A 19,805-nucleotide genomic window follows, 5' to 3' on the forward strand; every position below is an offset into this window, starting at 1 on the left:
ATGGAAGCCAAAAGGCTCCCTAAAATTACTTCTAACTCTAGTCGAAATCCCCACCTCTAGCTCAAGCAAGGCTAGCATAAGGATGTCGAGCCTTGGCTCGACCATTGGGGGATAAAGGAAGAGACCATCTTGGAGGATAAGGATGATATAAAAAATATTGTTACTTCCAAATTTAAGGATAAGTTGTGGGATGATAATATTTCTCCCTTGACGAGTGCTAAGAAAAAAATGAACGTTGCAAAGATAAGAACTAACTCTCATGAGCTTCAGAGTGAAATTGGGCATTGGTTTATTCCCATAACCCCTTGAGACGAAATAATTTGCCCCCTTTGTGATACTAAGAACATTGAAGATGAAAAACGCATTTGGATTGCTAGCCCTTATAATTTGCCCCTTTTGTGATACTAAGAGCATTGAAAATGAAAAACACATTTGAATTGCTTAACCCTTACTCACATCGATTACCATTTTCAAAACATTTGTCACATTACCAACCTTATTAACTTATTAAATAAGTAAAAATACACTAACTTAGAAATAGTACTCCCCTTTCTCTTTAATAAAAAATAAATAAAGAATTTAAAAGCCTCACTTATCACTTACTTAAGTCCGATATATCATATTGGTACTGGTTGGCGTTAAACAACATTATCATCATCACTTACTTAAGTCCGATATATCATATTGGTGCTGGTCGACGTTAAACAACATTATCATCATTCAAATTTGATTTAAAAATTATAAAATAAAACATTAATTAATTTAAAATTTACAAAATTATAATAATAAAATAATTAATTAATATATTATTTAATTATGATTTAAATATCATAATATAAAGTCTTGATATGTGATAAGTAACTTACATTAAATTGTTCTAACATCAAAATTTAATTTAAAATTAAAATAGGATTAAAAAAAAAAAAAAAATCTAACCAACCAAGAGTGTTAACTAGTATCAATGGTTTATGTAATATTTCGAAATTATCTTTTGATAGTAGCCGACTTTTTTGTTCTTAATTTCCACCTCAATACAAACCATATAAATAGTTTATAGGGTTCGATATATACCTCTGGCCTGATTTCACCCATTGTTGATTTTCTGAACAAGCATAGCCGGCGGAGGACATCGATTTCACATCTAAATCTGCGAGAAATTTGTACAAATGGTTCAGGAAACCTGTTACTACGACGTACTAGGAGTGAATCCGATGGCCACCGAAGCAGAGATCAAGAAAGCTTATTATGTGAAGGCCAGACAAGTTCATCCTGATAAAAACCCAAATGATCCTCAAGCTGCAGAAAATTTTCAGGTCTTGGGAGAAGCTTACCAAGTTCTTAGTGATCCATTGCTGCGGGAATCATATGACGCACATGGAAAGGCAGGTGTGTCAATAGAAACAATAATAGACCCAGCAGCACTCTTTGCTATGCTGTTTGGTAGTGACTTATTTGAAGACTATATAGGCCACCTCGCAATGGCTTCTATGGCTTCTTTTGACATGTCTAATGAAGCTGAACTGATAGATACTAGAAAACTACGAAAGAAGATGAAGGGTGTCCAAAAGGAAAGAGAAGAAAAACTTGCTCAGATTTTGAAAGATCGTCTTAATCAGTATGTACAAGGTGACAAGGAAGGTTTTATACGGCAGGCTAAATCTGAGGTCCAACGGCTCAGCGATGCAGCTTATGGAAGCAAGATACTGCAAACCATTGGTTACATATATGCAAGACAAGCGGCAAAGGAACTTGGAAAGTCCATATATTTGGGTGTGCCATTTATAGCTGAATGGTTCAGAAACAAAGCATATTTTATAAAATCTCTCGTTAGAGCAGTAACGGGTGCTTTTTCACTACTACGGTTACAAGGAGATATGAAACAGCAGCTGAGTGAAGAAGGGGATATTTCTGAAAGTGATTTGGAAGCATATGTGGAGCGCAATGAAGAATTCATTATGAACTCACTCTGGAAACTAAACATGCATGATATTATAGGCACTGTCTCACATGTGTGCCACATGGTGTTGCATGATAAGAGTGCAAATAAAGAAGATCTTCGAGCTCGTGCGAAGGGTTTGAAGACTCTGGGAAAGATTTTCCGAACTGCGAAACTAACACGTGAAGATGGAATTGCTGGAAAACACTGCTTGTAGGTTTGATAAAGAAGAATGGGGCAATTAAGCAAGCTCTCGTGACACACCACCAGAGCCCTCGCGGCACGTCCCCACTTTCCTTCCGAGAATCTGGTAATGGATCATGGTTCTGTCGATCAAGGAATGCTCTTCGGATTTGGAAAGATCTAGAAAGTTTCTTACAAATTGGTTGAAAGTTCGAAAAAAAAATTAGAAATTGGTGAAAAGAGAAAATATTGTTACATCAGATCATGATAGATCTTTAGATCAGGTTAGATCTGTAGATCTGTATTTAAATTGAATCTATATTAATGTGAGTAGATCTGTATTTAAATTGAATCTATATTAATATTGATTCATATTAATGTTGATTTATTGTAAAAAATGGCACACTTGCATTATACAATTTTCTTTAGTTGAATTGCACAAGTTTTTTTTTTTGTTGAATTGAGGTTTCTGTGATCTATATTAAGTTTATGAGATATTTTTAGAGGTAAATCACATAATATCTCATTTGTCAACACTTTTTGAATCAATCAATATAGTTCTTCGTCAGTGCAAACAATTTTCTCTTTTTTTAAAAAATACCACAAATTTTTTTAAAGAATACAGAATTTTCATCGCACAAAATGAAAATTTAGAATATAGTTTTACATCCATTTTATAATTAGATCATATAAACTTTGTGATTAAATATATATATATATAGATATATTTTAAGGTGATTACCATGATGAGAGGATTTTGGAAGTATGAGACCGTGAAGACATTACCTATAGGAAACCGTTCATTTGGGCATATCATGATTGCGATTTATATTCAATATTTCATATTTTACATTTAACATTAATGATAACAATTGCCACAGGCAGTGGTAGTCCAACAGAAGATGATCATACATACAAAAATATATACCAGAACGAATACCAAACAGAAGAAAAAGAATTACCTCATTGTGATTGATAAAAGTGACCTGAATAACAATATACAATAATACTAATTTTATAAAGACATCAATAGGCAATTGTTAGAGTCTTCCATTCTTGGGCACGAGTGGAAGAGAGTGCCGTCTTTCATCTACATATAAATGAGCAACGTACCTAAAGAATTTGCACTGCGTCATGAATGATGGGACCTATATACTATGGATGCATGTCTTGACTTTGCGAAAATGATTAGTGTAAAAATTATATTAAAATTGTTTAATAATACACAGAAACATAAAACGTGAGTAGAAAGTTAAAAGAATTGATTAGAACATTGTTCATCAGAAAACCGCTGAAGGTGATTTTATAGCAACAGGTACACTAGCGTTGTTTCTATGATGTTCATGAGATTTCCTCATTCTATGCAGCACCATCATAACTTTTGAGAAACTGAATTTCATAAACATCCATTTGGGCTTGTTCCATGAATCTATTGGGAGTCATCCATCGCTCTAACCAGCTCCAACCCTAGCTATTTGAGACTGAATTTCATATCCATCCATTTGGGTTTGTTCTGAGTATATTCTCCCAAGGCTTTGCAGCCATCCAACGCTCTAACCAGCTCCAACCCCAACTATTTGAGACTAAATTTCATAAGAATCCATTTGGGTTTGTTCCATGAGTCTATTCTTCCAAAGCTTTTCTGCCATCCAACGCTCTAACCAGCTCCAACCCCAACTATTTTTGTCTGCTTTAATTTTAGCATAATTCATGTTTGTTTTCAAATTTAGCATTAATTTATGTTTGTTTTCGAATTACTCCTCAACTGCTGAAAAAGGATTCAACATTCAGAAAAGATATAAGCATATAAAATTTCGAAAATCCATTCAGCGTTCTAACCAGTCAACACCATCTATTTTTGTCTGGCTTAACTTTATCATAATTCATGTTTGATTTCGAATTGCTCCTCCACAGCTGAAAAAGCATTCAACATTCATAAAAGTTATAAGTATATAAAATTTCAAAATGTAAACCTGTTTTGTGCTTCATTCAATCATTGAACTGTTTTGTGCTTCATTCATTCATTGAACTTTTAAAGTTGCACTGTGAGAAGTGCTACCATATTTGTAGCATAAATTTAGGAAAAAAAATAGCTAATTTAAAAATGCATATGCAAGATATGTAGGAAAATATGAAACCAATCAATCTTATGAACCATATGAGAAGTTGGAACAATAATAAGAAAAAGCACTCTCCTCTAATTCAACACTTAGGTCTACTACAAATACAATACCTATCAAAACCCTAACCCTAGATGCCTTAAACCAACTCAGAAAAGTGCCTTGTGTCTGTCAAAGATCAGACTCATGTTAAAAACATGCAAAAGATATGTTGAATATAGGCACTCAAGTTCAACTCAATAACAGGTGCACTTGTTTTATTGAAAGCACCAACAAAGGATCTCAAACAAAGTCCCCAGGCTAATAAAATGATAATGAACTCTGGTTCAAATACTGGTGGATAATTATTGTAATGGTTCTCCACAGCTTTTTTTGACGGTTGAAATATTATTTTCAACTGCGGGGCCTGTCCTTTGCCATAACCTTGTATTGTTGAATCAACTGCCATGCCATACTACTGCATTGATGAATTTGCCATTAAACAGCCGCAGCTCCAGTCTTTTCCTGAATCAGCCATTACACAACAATTTATTACGGAATGGTGGTCACTCACTGAATGATGGTAATTTATTGCTGTAGTTGGTAAATGTAGGTAGAATTTTTAATTTTATTTTATTTTAATTCACAGGTATAATTTTTTACGAAAAAAATAAAAATGTGAAGTTCAGTTTTTGTTGAATCAGAAAAATGTAATGAAATGTGTGTAATTTTTTTTTGAACAGAGACAGAGCTCTCTTTGTAATGCACAGCAGTGGAGAAGTTTTTTTTATGTACGCAACAGCGTGAATGTATGAATGAAATTTACAGCAACAGTGTAAAATGTTTTCAAGGAAGAAACAGAGTGTTACAGCAGCGTTCTGAACAGAAACAGAGTGTTTTGTAGATGCACAGAGGTGCAGACACAGCAGTGAAAAACAACTTGTTGATTTTTCAGAGGAGACAGAGTATTTTGTTTTCTGTAATGTACAGCAGTGCAGACATAGTAATGTAATTTCTGTTTACAGCATGAAGTTTTTTTTTTAAGTTTTGAACTGTCTTTAAAGTAGTCTTGTAGAAATCCCTCTGTTAGAGGAAGTCTTATACATGAATACAACTTCCCTTTTTCTGTGCACTGTTGAAATTCAATTTTCAGAATTTTTTTTGTGTTGCTGCAACACCAAACTGCGTTGCTGCAACACCGTTTCCAACAAACGATTTTTAGTTTTCTGAATTTACTGTGTTAAAAACAGTGTTAAAACATAGCATTTTTTTTGTCTGTCTGTTATGGAATTTTCATAAATTCCCAACATGGTATCAGAGCTAATCCACGCTCTTTGAAGTGTCAAAGAAGCTGAAGGAAGGGTTTATTGTTGTAGCAACTTCACTAGCAGAGTGAAGATAGTCAGTGAATTTTTTTTTACACAGTCAAGTATTGAAAGAATGGCTAGCATCAGCACTAGTATGGATATGTTTAACACCCAGCTCCCACAGTTTAATGGGAAAAACTATGACTATTGGACCATAACCATGAGAGCCCTGTTTATCTCTCAAGATTTATGGAAATTAGTTGAATATGTGTTTGAAGAACCAACAGATGAAAATCAATTTAACAGCCTAACTCAGACAGAGAGAGATCTGCTGAAGAGCAATAGGAAGAAGGATGCAAAAGCCATTGTATTGTTGTATCAAGCAGTGGACCAGAGTGTGTTTCCAAGGATAGCAGCAGCTAAGACATCCAATGAAGCATGGCAAACCCTCAAAACAACCTATCAAGGCATGGAGAAAGTGAAGACAGCAAAACTACAATTGCTGAGGAGAGATTTTGAGAATCTGAGCATGAAGGAGTCAGACAATATTGACTCATTCTTCACACATGTGATTGGTCTGGTCACACAGATGAGAACTCATGGAGAAACCCTTGAAGAAAGGAGGATTGTGGAGAAACTATTGAGGGTCCTACCCTCAAAGTTTGATGTAATTGTCACCACCATAGAAGAGACAAAGGACCTCTCAAAATTTTCAGTTGATGAGTTACATGCATCATTGATAACACATGAGTAGAGGTTGAGTAGAAATGAAAACTCATCTCTAGAGCAAGCCTTTAAGACCCAGATGTATTTTCGAAGAGGAAGAGGTCAAGGCAGAGGAAACAAGAGAGGAAGAGGCAGAAGTCAAAACAGAGGTGGAAGGAACAACCCAGCAAATGCTCAAGGAAGAGGCAGCAATCCAAATCAGAACCAAGGCCATGGCAGAAGCCAACAAAGTGGACAACATCATGCTCAAGGACAAAGGTATGAAAAATCCAATGTCCAATGTTATTATTGTAAAAAATATGGGCACTATGCCAGTGAATGTAAGAAGAAACAGCATGATATGAACAATAGATCTAATGCAAATATTACTAGAGAAAATATCAGCCAAGATAATGTATTGTTAGCTTGTAACATGGCTGAAACAAACAGTGAAGATATATGGTTTCTAGATTCCGGTTGTAGTAACCATATGACAGGAAACTTACCCATGATTTCTACTTTAGATCAAAATGTGAAATCACAAGTCACACTTGGGACTGATAGCAGAATCTCTGTTATGGGAAAAGGAGAAGTTAAAATATTTACAAAGAAAGGAGAAAGGAAAACCATAGCAGATGTCTATTATGTTCCTGGAATGAGGTGTAACCTCTTGAGTATTGGACATCTTGTCCATAAGGGGTACAATGTTTTCTTTGAGAATGATGTATGCACCATCATGGACAGAGCATCCAGCAAGCGATGCATTGCTGAAGTGAAGATGACAAGGAACAGAATGTTCCCTCTTAGAATAAGAGCATATTTGAAAAATAAAGAAGAAATTGCAGCAGTGACACAAGAGGCTTTTCAAAGCGTGCCAAATGATGAAAATTGGTTGTGGCACTTGAGATTTGGACATCTCAATTTTGGACGTCTAAACTTGTTAAGCAGAAAAGGAATGGTAAGAGGATTACCATTGATAGAGAAACCGGATAGCCATTGTGAAGGTTGTATTTTGGGGAAACAACATAGAGAAAGTTTTCCATCAAGTAAAAGCATAAGGGCAAAGGCACCCTTAGAGATCATCCACTCAGATTTATGTGGACCGATGCAAGCTCCATCATTAGCAGGCAGCCAATATTTCCTGACATTTATTGATGACTTTACAAGAAAAACTTGGGTATATTTCCTTAAGAACAAAAGTGAAGTGTTTGAGAAATTTCGAAATTTCAAAGCACTTGTGGATAACCAAAACGGACTGCATATAAAAGTTTTGAGAACTGACAGAGGAGGTGAGTATATCTCCAAGGAATTCCTACGATTTTGTAGAGAAAATGGAATTCACAAACAGTTTACAGCTAGGTACACCCCAGAGCAAAATGGAGTTGCTGAAAGGAAGAATAGGACCATCATGGATATAGCGAGGAGCATGCTGAAGGCAAAACATTTGCCAAATGATTATTGGGCTGAAGCTGTAAATTGTGCAGTGTATATTTTGAACAGGTGTCCTACAAAAGCAGTGTTGAACAAAGTGCTGGAAGAAGCATGGAGTGGGAGAAAGCAAGGTGTCACCCACTTGAAAGTTTTTGGATGTGTGGCCTATGCACACATATCAGATCAGCTAAGGAGGAATTTGGACAGCAAAGGGGAGAAATGTATCTTCATTGGATACAGTGAGGAATCCAAAGCTTACAGGTTGTATATCCCATCTACCAAGAAATGTTTTGTCAGCAGAGATGTTCAATTCATTGAGGAGGAAGCTTGGGATGGAAGCATAGAGAAAACAGTGAATGTTAAAAACTGTTTGTCTCATGATGAAGATGATGAGGAGGTGGCTGAAATGCATCCCCAAACACCAGCGCCAACACAAGGACAACAACAGACACCCTTGAGAAGAAATGAAAGTGCTTCTCCAAGCACATCACAAGGAGGAAATTCAAGTGCACCTTCAAGCATTTGCACACCAAATGAACGAGGTAAGAAGTTTAGAAATCTAAGTGACATTTATGATGAAGGAATGAATTCCTTATTTGCCTTGTATTGTCATGTTGATGATCCTATTCATTTCAAAGATGCAATTAAAGATAAGAAATGGATAGAAGCTATGGATGAGGAGATTAATGCCATAGAAAGAAATAAAACATGGGATTTAGTTGACCTACCAAAGGGAAAAGAAGTCATTGGAGTGAAATGGGTTTACAAGACCAAGAGCAATGCTGAAGGCAAAATAGAAATACATAAGGCAAGGCGGGTTGTCAAAGGATACAAATAGCAGTATGGGAGAGATTATGAGGAAACTTTTGCACCGGTTGCTAGAATGGAAATCGTGAGAGCAATGATGTCCATAGCAGCACAAAACAAGTGGAAAGTTTACCAAATGGACGTGAAGTCAACATTCTTAAATGGAGTGCTAATGGAAGAGGTTTACATTGAACAACCTCTAGGCTATGAGAAGAAAGGTGAAGAGCACAAAGTGTGGAAATTGAAGAAAGCTCTTCATGGGTTGAAGCAAGCGCCAAGAGCATGGTACAGCAGGATAGATTCCTATCTATTGGATAATGAATTTGACAAGTGTGAAGGAGAACCCACTGTCTACATCAAAGAAAAAGATGGTAAAATTTTAATTGTTGTCTTATATGTTGATGATGTTATTTTCACAGTTAATGATGATCAGCTCATTGAGAATTTTAAATCAGTCATGAAAGAGGAATTTGAAATGACTGACATGGGTTTCTTGAGATACTTCTTAGGCATAGAAGTAGATCAAAATGAAAAAGGAATTTTTATCTCACAAGCTAGATATGTAAATCAAGTGTTGGGCAGATTTAACATGCAAGAATGAAAAGCAGCAATCACTCCCACGGTAATGGGATTAAAACTCAGCAGAGAGGACAGCAGCAAGGATTTTGATCTTAGTTTGTACAAGAGTATTATTGGCAGCCTTATGTATTTAACAGCTACTAGGCCTGACATTATGTTTACTGTTAGTTTAATTTCCAGATTCATGGAGAGGCCAAAGGAAGCACATTGGCAGGCAGCAAAAAGAATTCTGAGGTATGTCAAAGGTACCAAAAGGTTTGGAATTTTATATACTACTTCAGAATGTTCAAATTTAGTTGGATACATTGATATTGATTGGGCTGGAAGTGTAGATGATCGAAAAAGCACTTCCGGTTATGTTTTTCATATGAGTTCAGGAGCCATTTCATGGGCTTCCAAGAAACAGCCAATTGTTACATTGTCTACAGCAGAAGCAGAGTACGTGGCAGCTACAGCAGCAGCATGTCAAGCAGTTTGGATGAGAAGGATGTTAAGGAGCTTAGGCCAAGAGAAGGTAAAAGGAACTATGATTTATTGCGACAACAGTTCTGCTATTGCATTATCCAAAAATTCTGTGTTTCATAAGAGAACGAAACACAATGACACAAGTTTTCACTATATCAGAGAGTTGGTAAATAATGGAGAAATTGTCTTAGTACATTGCAAAACTCAGGAGCAGGTTGCAGACATTCTAACCAAGCCTTTGGGACAGAAAAGTTTTGAATTTTTGAGGAAATGCCTGGGTATGACTGATAACCCAGCAGTTGAAACTAAAGGGGAGTGTTGAAATATTATTTCCAACTGCGGGGCCTGTCCTTCGCCATACCCCTGTACTGTTGAATCAACTGCCATACCTCTGCATTGATGAATTTGCCATTAAACAGCCGCAACTCCAGTCTTTTCCTGAATCAGCCATTACACAGCGATTTATCACAGAATGGTGGTTACTTACAGAATTATGGTAATTTATTGCTGTAGTTGGTAAATGTAGGTAGGATTTTTAATTTTATTTTATTTTAATTCACAGGTATAGTTTTGTTTTTACGAAAAAAAGAAAAATGTGAAGTTCAGTTTTTGTTGAATCTGAAAAATGTAATGAAAACACAACAGTGTGTGTAAATTTTTTTGAACAGAGACAGAGCTCTCTTTGTAATGCACAGCAGTGCAGAAGTTTTTTTTATGTACGCAGCAGCGTGAATGTATGAATGAAATTTACAGCAGCAGTGTAAAATGTTTTCAAGGAAGAAACAGAGTGTTACAGCAGCGTTCTGAACAGAAACAGAGTGTTTTGTAGATGCACAGGAGTGCAGACACAACAGTGAAAAACAACCTGTTGATTTTTCAGAGGAGACAGAGTATTTTGTTTTCTGTAATGTACAGCAGTGCAGACATAGTAATGTAATTTCTGTTTACAGCATGAAGTTTTTTTTTAAGTTTTGAACTGTCTTTAAAGTAGTCTTGTAGAAATCCCTCTGTTAGAGGAAGTATTATACATGAATACAACTTCCCTTTTGCTGTGCACTGTTGAAATTCAGTTTTCAAAATTTTTTTTGTGTTGCTGAAACACCAGTTTCAGCGTTGCTGCAACACCAAACTGCGTTGCTGCAACACCGTTTCCAGCAAACGATTTTCAGTTTTCTGAGTTTACTGTGTTAAAAACAGAGTGTTAAAACAGAGCATTTTTTTTGTCTGTCTGTTATGGAATTTTCATAAATTCCCAACATTGACTGCATAGGCCCTTCAATTATTTCACTCAATCAAAACTCTGCACAAACCATAGGTTAGCACCTGTTTATAATTGGTACTCTAGTGCTTAAAATATTTGAATAGTATGCCCATCTCTCTCCATTAGATGGAAAAGGAAAATATGATAAAGTTCAAACATAAGCAATACTCTTTTCTTGATATATCAGTTAATTATGTTCTTAAACTTTTCTTGATATATCAGTTAATTATGTTCTTAAACTGGAAAAAATAGATCAGTTTTATTTAAAAGATAACTAGAGAAGTACACTATCCACCTACGAGACAATTAGATTATTAAATAGCAGAAAAAAATGTCCTCTAAATGCAGGGCCAATGTCTGTACAGATATTTTAAATAATGATTTCAATCTGAATTCTAGAGAAGTGGAATTCAAAGAAGACAAGCTCAACTATGACCTTTGTGCCTAGAAATTTTTACCTATTGTTTACCGTTTTGTTCCTAGAAGTTTTTACTGTTGGGTATACGACCAAAGTCCCACATTGACTAGAAGTGGGGAGGATCATGGGTATATAAAGATGGACAAATATCTCCATTGGTATGAGGCCTTTTGGGGTAAAGCCCAAAAACAAATCCATGAGGGCTTAGGCCCAAAGTGGACAATATCATACCATTGTGGAGATATGTGGTGTCCAAAGTTCTAACAAGTGGTATCAGAGCATGTTGGAGGTGCTGCCTGGAGCGCTGGCTGTGCTGGAGCTGCACTGTTTGGAGGTAGAGCGCAGGTGTTGCTGGAGCGCTGCTGTTGCTGGCGTGGAGAATTTTTTCTCTGGTTGCTGGAGCTGTTGGTGCGTATTAAATTGCTGTTGCTGGTAGCATAAAGGTATGCGCAGTCATATATATGTTTTTTCAGAACACGGCATGGATGTATTGAAAACGATGTGCATTAAATTAAAAACCAGCGAAGGGGTATGTTTTTAAAACAGCGTTGAGATATGTTATGAATGCGTGGTTTTATATATATTTACAAATGGTGCGGATGTTCATTTCCAAAACTGCGTGGACTTTTATATTTGAAAATTGAGTGGTAATGGATGTAAAACGGTGTTGATATAGTATCCAAACAGCGTGGGTATATTTTTTTAAAGAACAGCGTGTCTTGCAAAAAGGTATGCTCAATAAAAAACGTTGATACATACATTTGAACCAGCATGTATATGTATTGAAAAAAGCGTGGATATATATGGTTTTACATTGATACCTGCGTGGCTGTTAAGTTCTACTTTGCTGTGCGTGGATATGGGTTTTGCCAAACAGCATGTATATGTATTTAATAAACAACATGGAACTGTAACCGGACAGCGTAACCTGCGTGGGAATATTTTGCAAACAGCGTAAATAGTTTTTGGCAACGGCGTTGATATAAAACTGTGGTGTTGTTTAATATATGCGCTGTGTAAATATGTGAATTTTTTTTAATGGTTTGCTGTTCGTGCCAAGTATCACATAAAACCTGCGTGCAGTATCACATAAAAGCTGCGTGAAGTTTTTTTTTATGGTTTGCTGTGAGCGCCGGTTTTCTGAGGAGCTATATATAAATTTTTTATATATATTTGCTGGCTGTTTAAACAGTTAAAAATAAAGGCAAATAGAATAAAGACAGTTCTAATATAAGTGCAACGGGCAGTTTTTTTTTTAAGAAAAGGCACAGGTATAAAGGCATAGGCAGTTTTTTTCTTTGTTGTGTAAAAACAAAGGCATAGGCAATTTTGTTTTTTAATTGTTGGTATTTCAAATTGAAATTGGAGATTCTTTGACGAGATGGCCAAAACACAGAGTGCCCGTTTTGAAATAGAAAAATTTAATGGCAAGAATAATTTTGAGATCTGGAAGGTGAAAATGCACGATCTACTGGTTCAACAAGGTGTGGCGAAAGCACTGTTGGGGAAAAACAAAAGGCCTGCTTCCATGACGGAGGATGAATGGGATGAGATGGACGATAGAGCTCTCAGTGCAATTCGGTTATGTCTGGCGGACGATGTTTTGTTCAACATTGTGTCAGAGAAAACTGTCGCAGGCTTGTGGTCGAAGCTTGAGAAGCTCTATATGACGAAATCTTTGACAAATCGGATTCTCCTGAAACGGAAGCTTTACAGTTTGCAGATGAGAGAAGGTACCTCAATTGCTGATCACCTGAATGTTTTTAATACCTTGTTGGTGCAATTAGACAGTCTAGATGTAAAATTTGATTCAGAGGATAAGGCGATAACTTTATTATGTTCATTGCCCGAATCCTGGGATCACTTTGTTACTTCCATAAGCTTTAGTACATCAGATATCCTTGAATTTGACGATGTTGTTGGAGCCTTGTTGGCTGAGGAGACGAGGAAGAGGTCGAATGCAGATACCTCTACATCAGAGGTAATGATGGCCAGAGGTCGCTCACGAGAGAGACACTCCGGGGGAAAGCATAGCGACTCTCGTTCAAAGTCCAAAGGAAAGAAGCCAAAGATGAAGTGCTGGCATTGTGGCAAGGCTGGACATCTGAAAAAGGATTGCTGGAAGCGAAAGCAGGCTACTAAAGAAGGCTCTTCGACAGAAAAGAAGGAAGCCAACACCACGGATACAGGTTCAGTATCAGGTTCAGGTATGAGTGATGAGGTATTGTCAGTTAATGTTTCTAAACATGATCAACATTGGTTGTTAGATTCTGGGGCATCTAACCACATGTGTATACATAGAGATTGGTTTAAAACATATAAATCAATTGATGATGGTGTTGTGTACATGGGTAATGATGTAACATGTAATATTGTTGGGATTGGAAGCATACAACTACAAATGTTTGATGGCACAACCAAAATATTAACTGATGTGAGGCATGTACCAGATTTAAGGAAAATTTTGATTTCATTAGGAGCACTTGATTCAAATGGATATAAAACTGTAATTCAAGGTGGAGTTATGAAAATCTATAAAGGTATCTTACTAGTGATGAAAGCTAAGAAAGTAGGAAATCTATTCCAGTTAGAAGGTAGAACTGGGTCAGATCATGTGTCTGTGTCTGAACATGACAGTAGTTCCATTCACTTATGGCATCAAAGATTGGGGCATATGAGTGAAAGAGGATTGAAAATTTTGGCTGACCGAAAGTTACTTCCTAATCTAAGATCTGGAAAATTGGATTTCTGTAAACATTGTCTGTTTCGTAAACAAAGTAAACAAAAGTTTAAAACATGCAAACATACTAGTAAAGGCATACTTGATTATATCCATTCAGATGTTTGGGGTCCAGCCCCTACAACGTCATATGGTGGTTCGTCTTATTTTGTATCATTCATTGATGACTTTTCTCGAAAAGTTTGGGTCTACATGTTGAAAAAGAAGTCTGATGTTTTTACAGTTTTCAAGCAGTTTAGAGCATTGGTAGAAAACAGCACTGGTAGAACAATAAAATGTTTAAGAACTAACAATGGTGGTGAGTTTTCCTCCAAGGAGTTTGACAGCTATTGCAAGGATGCAGGATCGAAAGACATAAGACCACGGTTTATACTCCTCAGCAGAATGGAGTTGCTGAACGCATGAACAGGACTCTTCTAGAGAGAGCAAGGTGTATGCTGAGTAACGTCGGGTTGCCGAAGGAGTTGTGGACGGAAGCAGTGGCAACTGCTTGTTATGTGATAAACCGATCTCCATCAACGGCAATAGACTGCAAGGTTCCGCAAGAGGTATGGACAGGACACCCTTGTGACTATTCTAAACTCGAAGTGTTTGGTTGTGATGCATATGCTCTAGTGCCTAAACATCAGCGAACTAAATTAGATCCAAAGTCTAAAAAGTATATCTTTGTTGGGTATGGTGATGGAACAAAGGGATATAGATTGTGGGATCCTACTACCCGCAAAATCATCATCAACAGAGATGTAAAGTTTAATGAATCCTCTCTTGTACAGTTAGATGTAGATAGAAGATTGAAACAGGATGATGTATCTGATTTCCAGCATATTCAGTTTGACAGCATTTCTAATGATAGTCATAACAACCATAGTTCAGATTCTAGTCATGAACAGGTTTCAGAATCAGATTATGAACAGGGTTCAGATGGAGGACATGAACAGGTCTCAGATGGCGATCATGAAGAAATTCCTACAATTGATAGACAGCCAGTTGTGGAAGCACCAGAAACATTCTTAAGAAGATCTACAAGGATCAAACGTCGTCCGAGAAGGTATGATGATCATGTTACTTCAGTTGCTTTGATCGCTAATGATGATGAACCTTTGTGTTATCAGGAAGCTGTAGAAGGTTCAAATAGTGACAAATGGAAAGCAGCCATGAAGGAAGAAATGATGGCTTTAGATAAGAATGGTACGTGGGATCTGGTTGAACTTCCCAAAGGCAGGAAAACTGTGGGATGCAAATGGGTCTTCAAGCTGAAACGGGGTGTGAATGATACGGAAGACAGGTACAAAGCGAGGCTGGTTGCAAAAGGGTTTTCTCAGAAAGTTGGCATAGACTTTCATGAGATATTTTCACCAGTGGTTAAAATTGTTTCAATTAGAATTGTGTTAGCATTAGTGGCTTTGTTTGATTTGGAGTTGCAGCAGTTAGATGTTAAGACTGCATTTCTACATGGTGATTTAGATGAGGAAATATATATGGAACAACCGGAAGGGTTTGTTCAGCATCGAAATGCGAAATTTGTCTGCAGGCTCAAGAAGTCATTATATGGCCTGAAGCAGTCGCCTCGGCAGTGGTATAAGAAGTTTGATTCTTTCATGTTGACTCAGAAATATGTAAGAAGTGAATATGATCATTGTGTGTATTTTAAGCAGTTAAATAATGGCATGTTCATTATCTTAGTGTTATATGTTGATGATATGCTTTTAGCAAGAAAAAGCATTGAAGAAATCAACAGGTTGAAGACTCAGATGGCAAGGACGTTTGATATGAAAGATCTAGGAGCCGCAAGACAGATTTTGGGCATGGAGATTTTCAGAGACAGGAGCAATGGTAAGCTGTGGCTATCACAACAAAAGTATGTTGAGAAAATACTTTTGAGGTTTGGTATGAATAATGTGAAGCCTGTGTCAGTCCCTTTAGCTTCTTATTTTAAGCTTTCTTCGAGTTTATGTCCTAATACAGATGAAGAAAATGATTATATGTCTCGAATTCCTTATGCCAATGTAGTAGGATGTTTGATGTATGCAATGGTGTGTACGCGACCAGATATTTCTCATGCAGTTGGGGTTGTCAGCAGGTACATGGCAAATCCGGGTAAAGAGCACTGGTCAGCAGTGAAATGGGTGCTTCGGTACTTGAAAGGCACAAGTAGTTATTGTATTTCTTACAATAAGAGTAGTGAATTTGTTTGCGGATATGTTGATTCCGATTTTGCAGGTGATTTGGATAAGAGAAGATCAACTTCAGGGTACGTCTTTACTCTTGCAGGTGGAGCTATAAGCTGGATGTCAAAGCTACAGAACATTGTTGCTTTGTCCACTACTGAAGCAGAATACATTGCTGCTTCGCATGCTTGCAAAGAGGCGGTTTGGTTGAAAGGTTTGCTTGGTGAGTTTGGTAGGTTACAGGACAACATCAGGTTACTTTATGACAGTCAAAGTGCAATACATTTGGCTAAGAATCCGGCATATCATAGTAAATCAAAGCATATTCCAATCAAATATCATTTTGTAAGACAGGTTATCACTGAAAGGGGAGTTTCTCTTGTAAAGGTGCATACAAAGGAGAATTGTGCAGACATGTTCACGAAACCAGTTTTGTTGGAGAAGCTACGCTGGTGTTTGGCTTCTCTTGGCTTGCAGAAAAGATAAAATAATAATAACAGGGCATCAGGCGAATTGTTGTCAAGGTGGAGATTGTTGAGATTTTCTGTTTGAAGTGAAATAGGCAGAAATCTCTGTAGGTGACAACAATAGGAATTCAGTTCCTAGATTAGCTCCAGGTTGTTGGGAGGGAGTTAATGCCTCCTATATTTGATGTGAGGGAATTAATGAGGCTGTTAGATTCTCTAGGCTATATAACAGGCAACCATTCGGATGTTTGCTAAGAGAGTGTGAGGATTTCTTGATGTAATCTCCTGATTTTATTAATAAACTCCTGATGCCTATGTTTGGTGGACGTAGCCCAGATTGGTTGGGTGAACCACGTTAAAAACTGTGTTTATGTGCTTGATTTATTCTGCTGTGTGTTTAATTAATTTGTTGTGCACCTGATATCAGAGCCATGACCCGAAGTTAGCAGTGGATGAATCCTCGGAATGCCGAACGAAGGTGGTGGGCCCCGGTAATATCACGATGGAATCCGTGGATGAGCTTGGTTAGACAGGCGGTGTGCTCCGGATTCTTCATGGACGTGTCCTGGTCCCAACACGGTGAAGAGGAGTTGACCTAGGATAGAGCAAGCTCTCGAGGCAGGTGGTGCTTCCATGTAAGGCGTGTGCTTCCAACGCATTGGAGCAGAGAATCCTGGTTGGTAGAGAGTGGACGGATGGATAATCATTTGAGGGGAGGCTCGATGGTCCTTTGTTCGAGGGGAGGATTGTTGGGTATACGACCAAAGTCTGACATTGACTAGAAGTGGGGAGAATCATGGGTATATAAATATGGACAAATATCTCCATTGGTATAAGGCCTTTTGGGGTAAAGCCCAAAAACAAATCCATGAGGGCTTAGGCCCAAAGGGGACAATATCATACCATTGTGGAGATATGTGGTGTCCAGAGTTCTAACATTTACTTATTGTTTCTTGTAATGAAAGTTTTAGAGGAGGCATTCCTCACTACCTTTAGAAGATTTGTAAAATGTTCTTCATGAAATCATTGTTCCTTGAAAACTCTGCAACACAAGATTTGTAAAATGTTCTTCATGCAGTCACTGTTTCTTGAAAACTCTGCAACGGATTAATTTTATATATTTTTACTTGCAAGGTGCCTAAAATTTATTCTTTAGTTACAATTTCACTACCTACTATGTCTGGTGTAGCTGTGTAATTCAATGGCATTGTAACATACGTGATTCAGGAGTACTGGAAACTCAACTCGAAAATATAAATAAACATGGGGTATAATGTGCTTCTAAAGGTGCATGTTCAGGTTTTCATTTTGGACTTCACCCTTTGGTAATAGATCATAATCTTCTGCTCCAAGATCAAATTCCATGGAAAATGTATCGCTTCTTTGTACCATTTTAACTACACGACTATTTATATTTCTGTATATTACGTCCTTTGTTTTCACGTGAAATTGTTTGGTAGACCACATATTATTTGAGATTGTGCATTAGACAACATATTATTTCAAATTATGCATTCAAAAAGCATATATGAAAATGAATATCTCCTTTTCACCTATACTCAAATTTCCAATTTTAATACCAAATTTAAACAAACCTTTCATAAGTTACCAATATTAGCAGCCTTCATATCATAATGCATATCATAATGAATAATTCAATACTCGTCTGCATGGGTCCAACTGGGTGATGATTCCCTAAACAAAAAAAAGACTTTTGAGCAACATTGCATTTTGACCCACAAATAAGTAAACAAAAATAAGTTAACAAGTAACTAAATTCATACTCATTTAGATTCAAATGTTATTAACTATTCTCTATACCCTCACAGATCACCCCAAACAACATGCCCCATATAGATGATCATACATAGAAATCTTACATAAAAAGTAGACCACATATTATTTGAAATTGTGCATTCAAAAAACATATATGAAAATAAATCTCTCCTTTTCACCTGTACCCAACTTTCCAATTTCAATGCCAAACTTACACAAATCTTCCAGAGCAATTTCAATGCCAATCTTACACAAATCTTCCAGAGGTTACCAATATTAACAAGCTTCATATCATAATCAATATTCCATACTATTCTGCATGGGTTCAAGTGCGGGAATAGATGTAAAAAAGGTTGAAATAAGTGTTAGAAGCAAGGGTGAAATTTTTCTAAACTAGAGATTCAAAAAGAAAAAAAACAAAAACAACATGCACTAAAACCAGATGAAGAAAATTGCAACAATGGAGCAAACATGACAATAGAAAGAGCACTCATAATAAGAGAAAGCATTTCCTTGGAGGCATGACTAGAAGGAGAAGGCGAGCCTTCTCATGTTTCTAAGTAGCCTAGCAGAGAAGTGGTACCTACACTTAAATCGTCCTTTACTAGAGACCATTCCTTATCTATGCTATGATAAATGTGTACCCCTGCACCCTAAGATTTTGTGCACCTTTCCATCATCTATGCAATGTTATCTCCTCTCTTTGATTTTGATTACCAATATTAATCAACTTGGATATGGTAGGGAAGAACCAATTGTGTTGCACATGTGGTGGTTTCCAAGTGGAAGGAGTCATCACTTCCAGTATACTTGTGCCCTCATATATTCTCCTTTCCTTCTCCTTTCCTTTAAAGTTTACTTGTACCCTCGTATATTCTCCTTCCCTTTAAAGTTTAACATGATGAAACCAAAAATCGAGCATGCTTGTTACTCCTTAGGTATGAGTATAATCTTGAAAATAATTTACAAGAATATTTTACTGATCAAATATCTAAATGTTTATTCTAAAGTACAAATTGTTTGATACGTATAAAGGCTGATATAATATATTCAAGTGATGAACAGTGGACACTAGGGCTTTTTAAAATAGTATTTTGCACAGAATGTGTATTCCAGAGTAGTGAACGGTCTATAAACATAATAGGGAATATACACAATTTGCTTATAAAAAGCATACAACAAACATTTCTATTATTTAGTATATGTGAATAAAGGAATTGACATGGTAGGAATTACTCGCAAAAAAACTAAAATGATGCCAAAATGTCAAAATAAATATGCAAAAGAGAAAGATAAACCATCCAATGATTTACCCTTCTGCTCATTTATCCATGATAGAAATTTGTTTATTTTGACAACTATATTTTTAATGATATAAATTTGTTTATTTTGACAGCTATAATCTGGATTTTCAAAAATCTCTGCCAGATTTTATCAAAATATTACTAGAATTTCCATAATTT

At 36.6% G+C, this 19,805-nt stretch overlaps 1 protein-coding gene across 1 annotated transcript; it reads left to right on the forward strand.

Moving 5' to 3' along the window:
* The first annotated feature begins 1,166 nt into the window (after positions 1-1,166).
* Positions 1,167-19,802, forward strand: LOC149242906 (chaperone protein dnaJ 10-like). Its single transcript, XM_089371063.1, has 4 exons — positions 1,167-2,132; positions 6,390-6,400; positions 8,217-8,264; positions 19,739-19,802. The coding sequence occupies exons 1-4, from the start codon at positions 1,167-1,169 to the stop codon at positions 19,800-19,802; spliced, it is 1,089 nt and encodes a 362-aa protein (XP_089227189.1).
* Positions 19,803-19,805: the final 3 nt, after the last annotated feature.

Source organism: Pinus tabuliformis, chromosome 8, assembly GCF_031772625.1.
Source record: "Pinus tabuliformis cultivar Carrire ecotype Pingquan chromosome 8, CPIR1, whole genome shotgun sequence".
NCBI classification, from domain to species: domain Eukaryota; kingdom Viridiplantae; phylum Streptophyta; class Pinopsida; order Pinales; family Pinaceae; genus Pinus; species Pinus tabuliformis.

Coding starts and splice junctions, on each gene's coding strand:
- LOC149242906 (XM_089371063.1), top strand. CDS start 1,167: ATGGTTCAGGAAACCTGTTACTACGACGTACTAGGAGTGAATCCGATG. Junction 8,265..19,738: donor ATGAATTCCTTATTTGCCTT/GTATTGTCATGT, acceptor TTATTTTGACAG/CTATAATCTGGATTTTCAAA.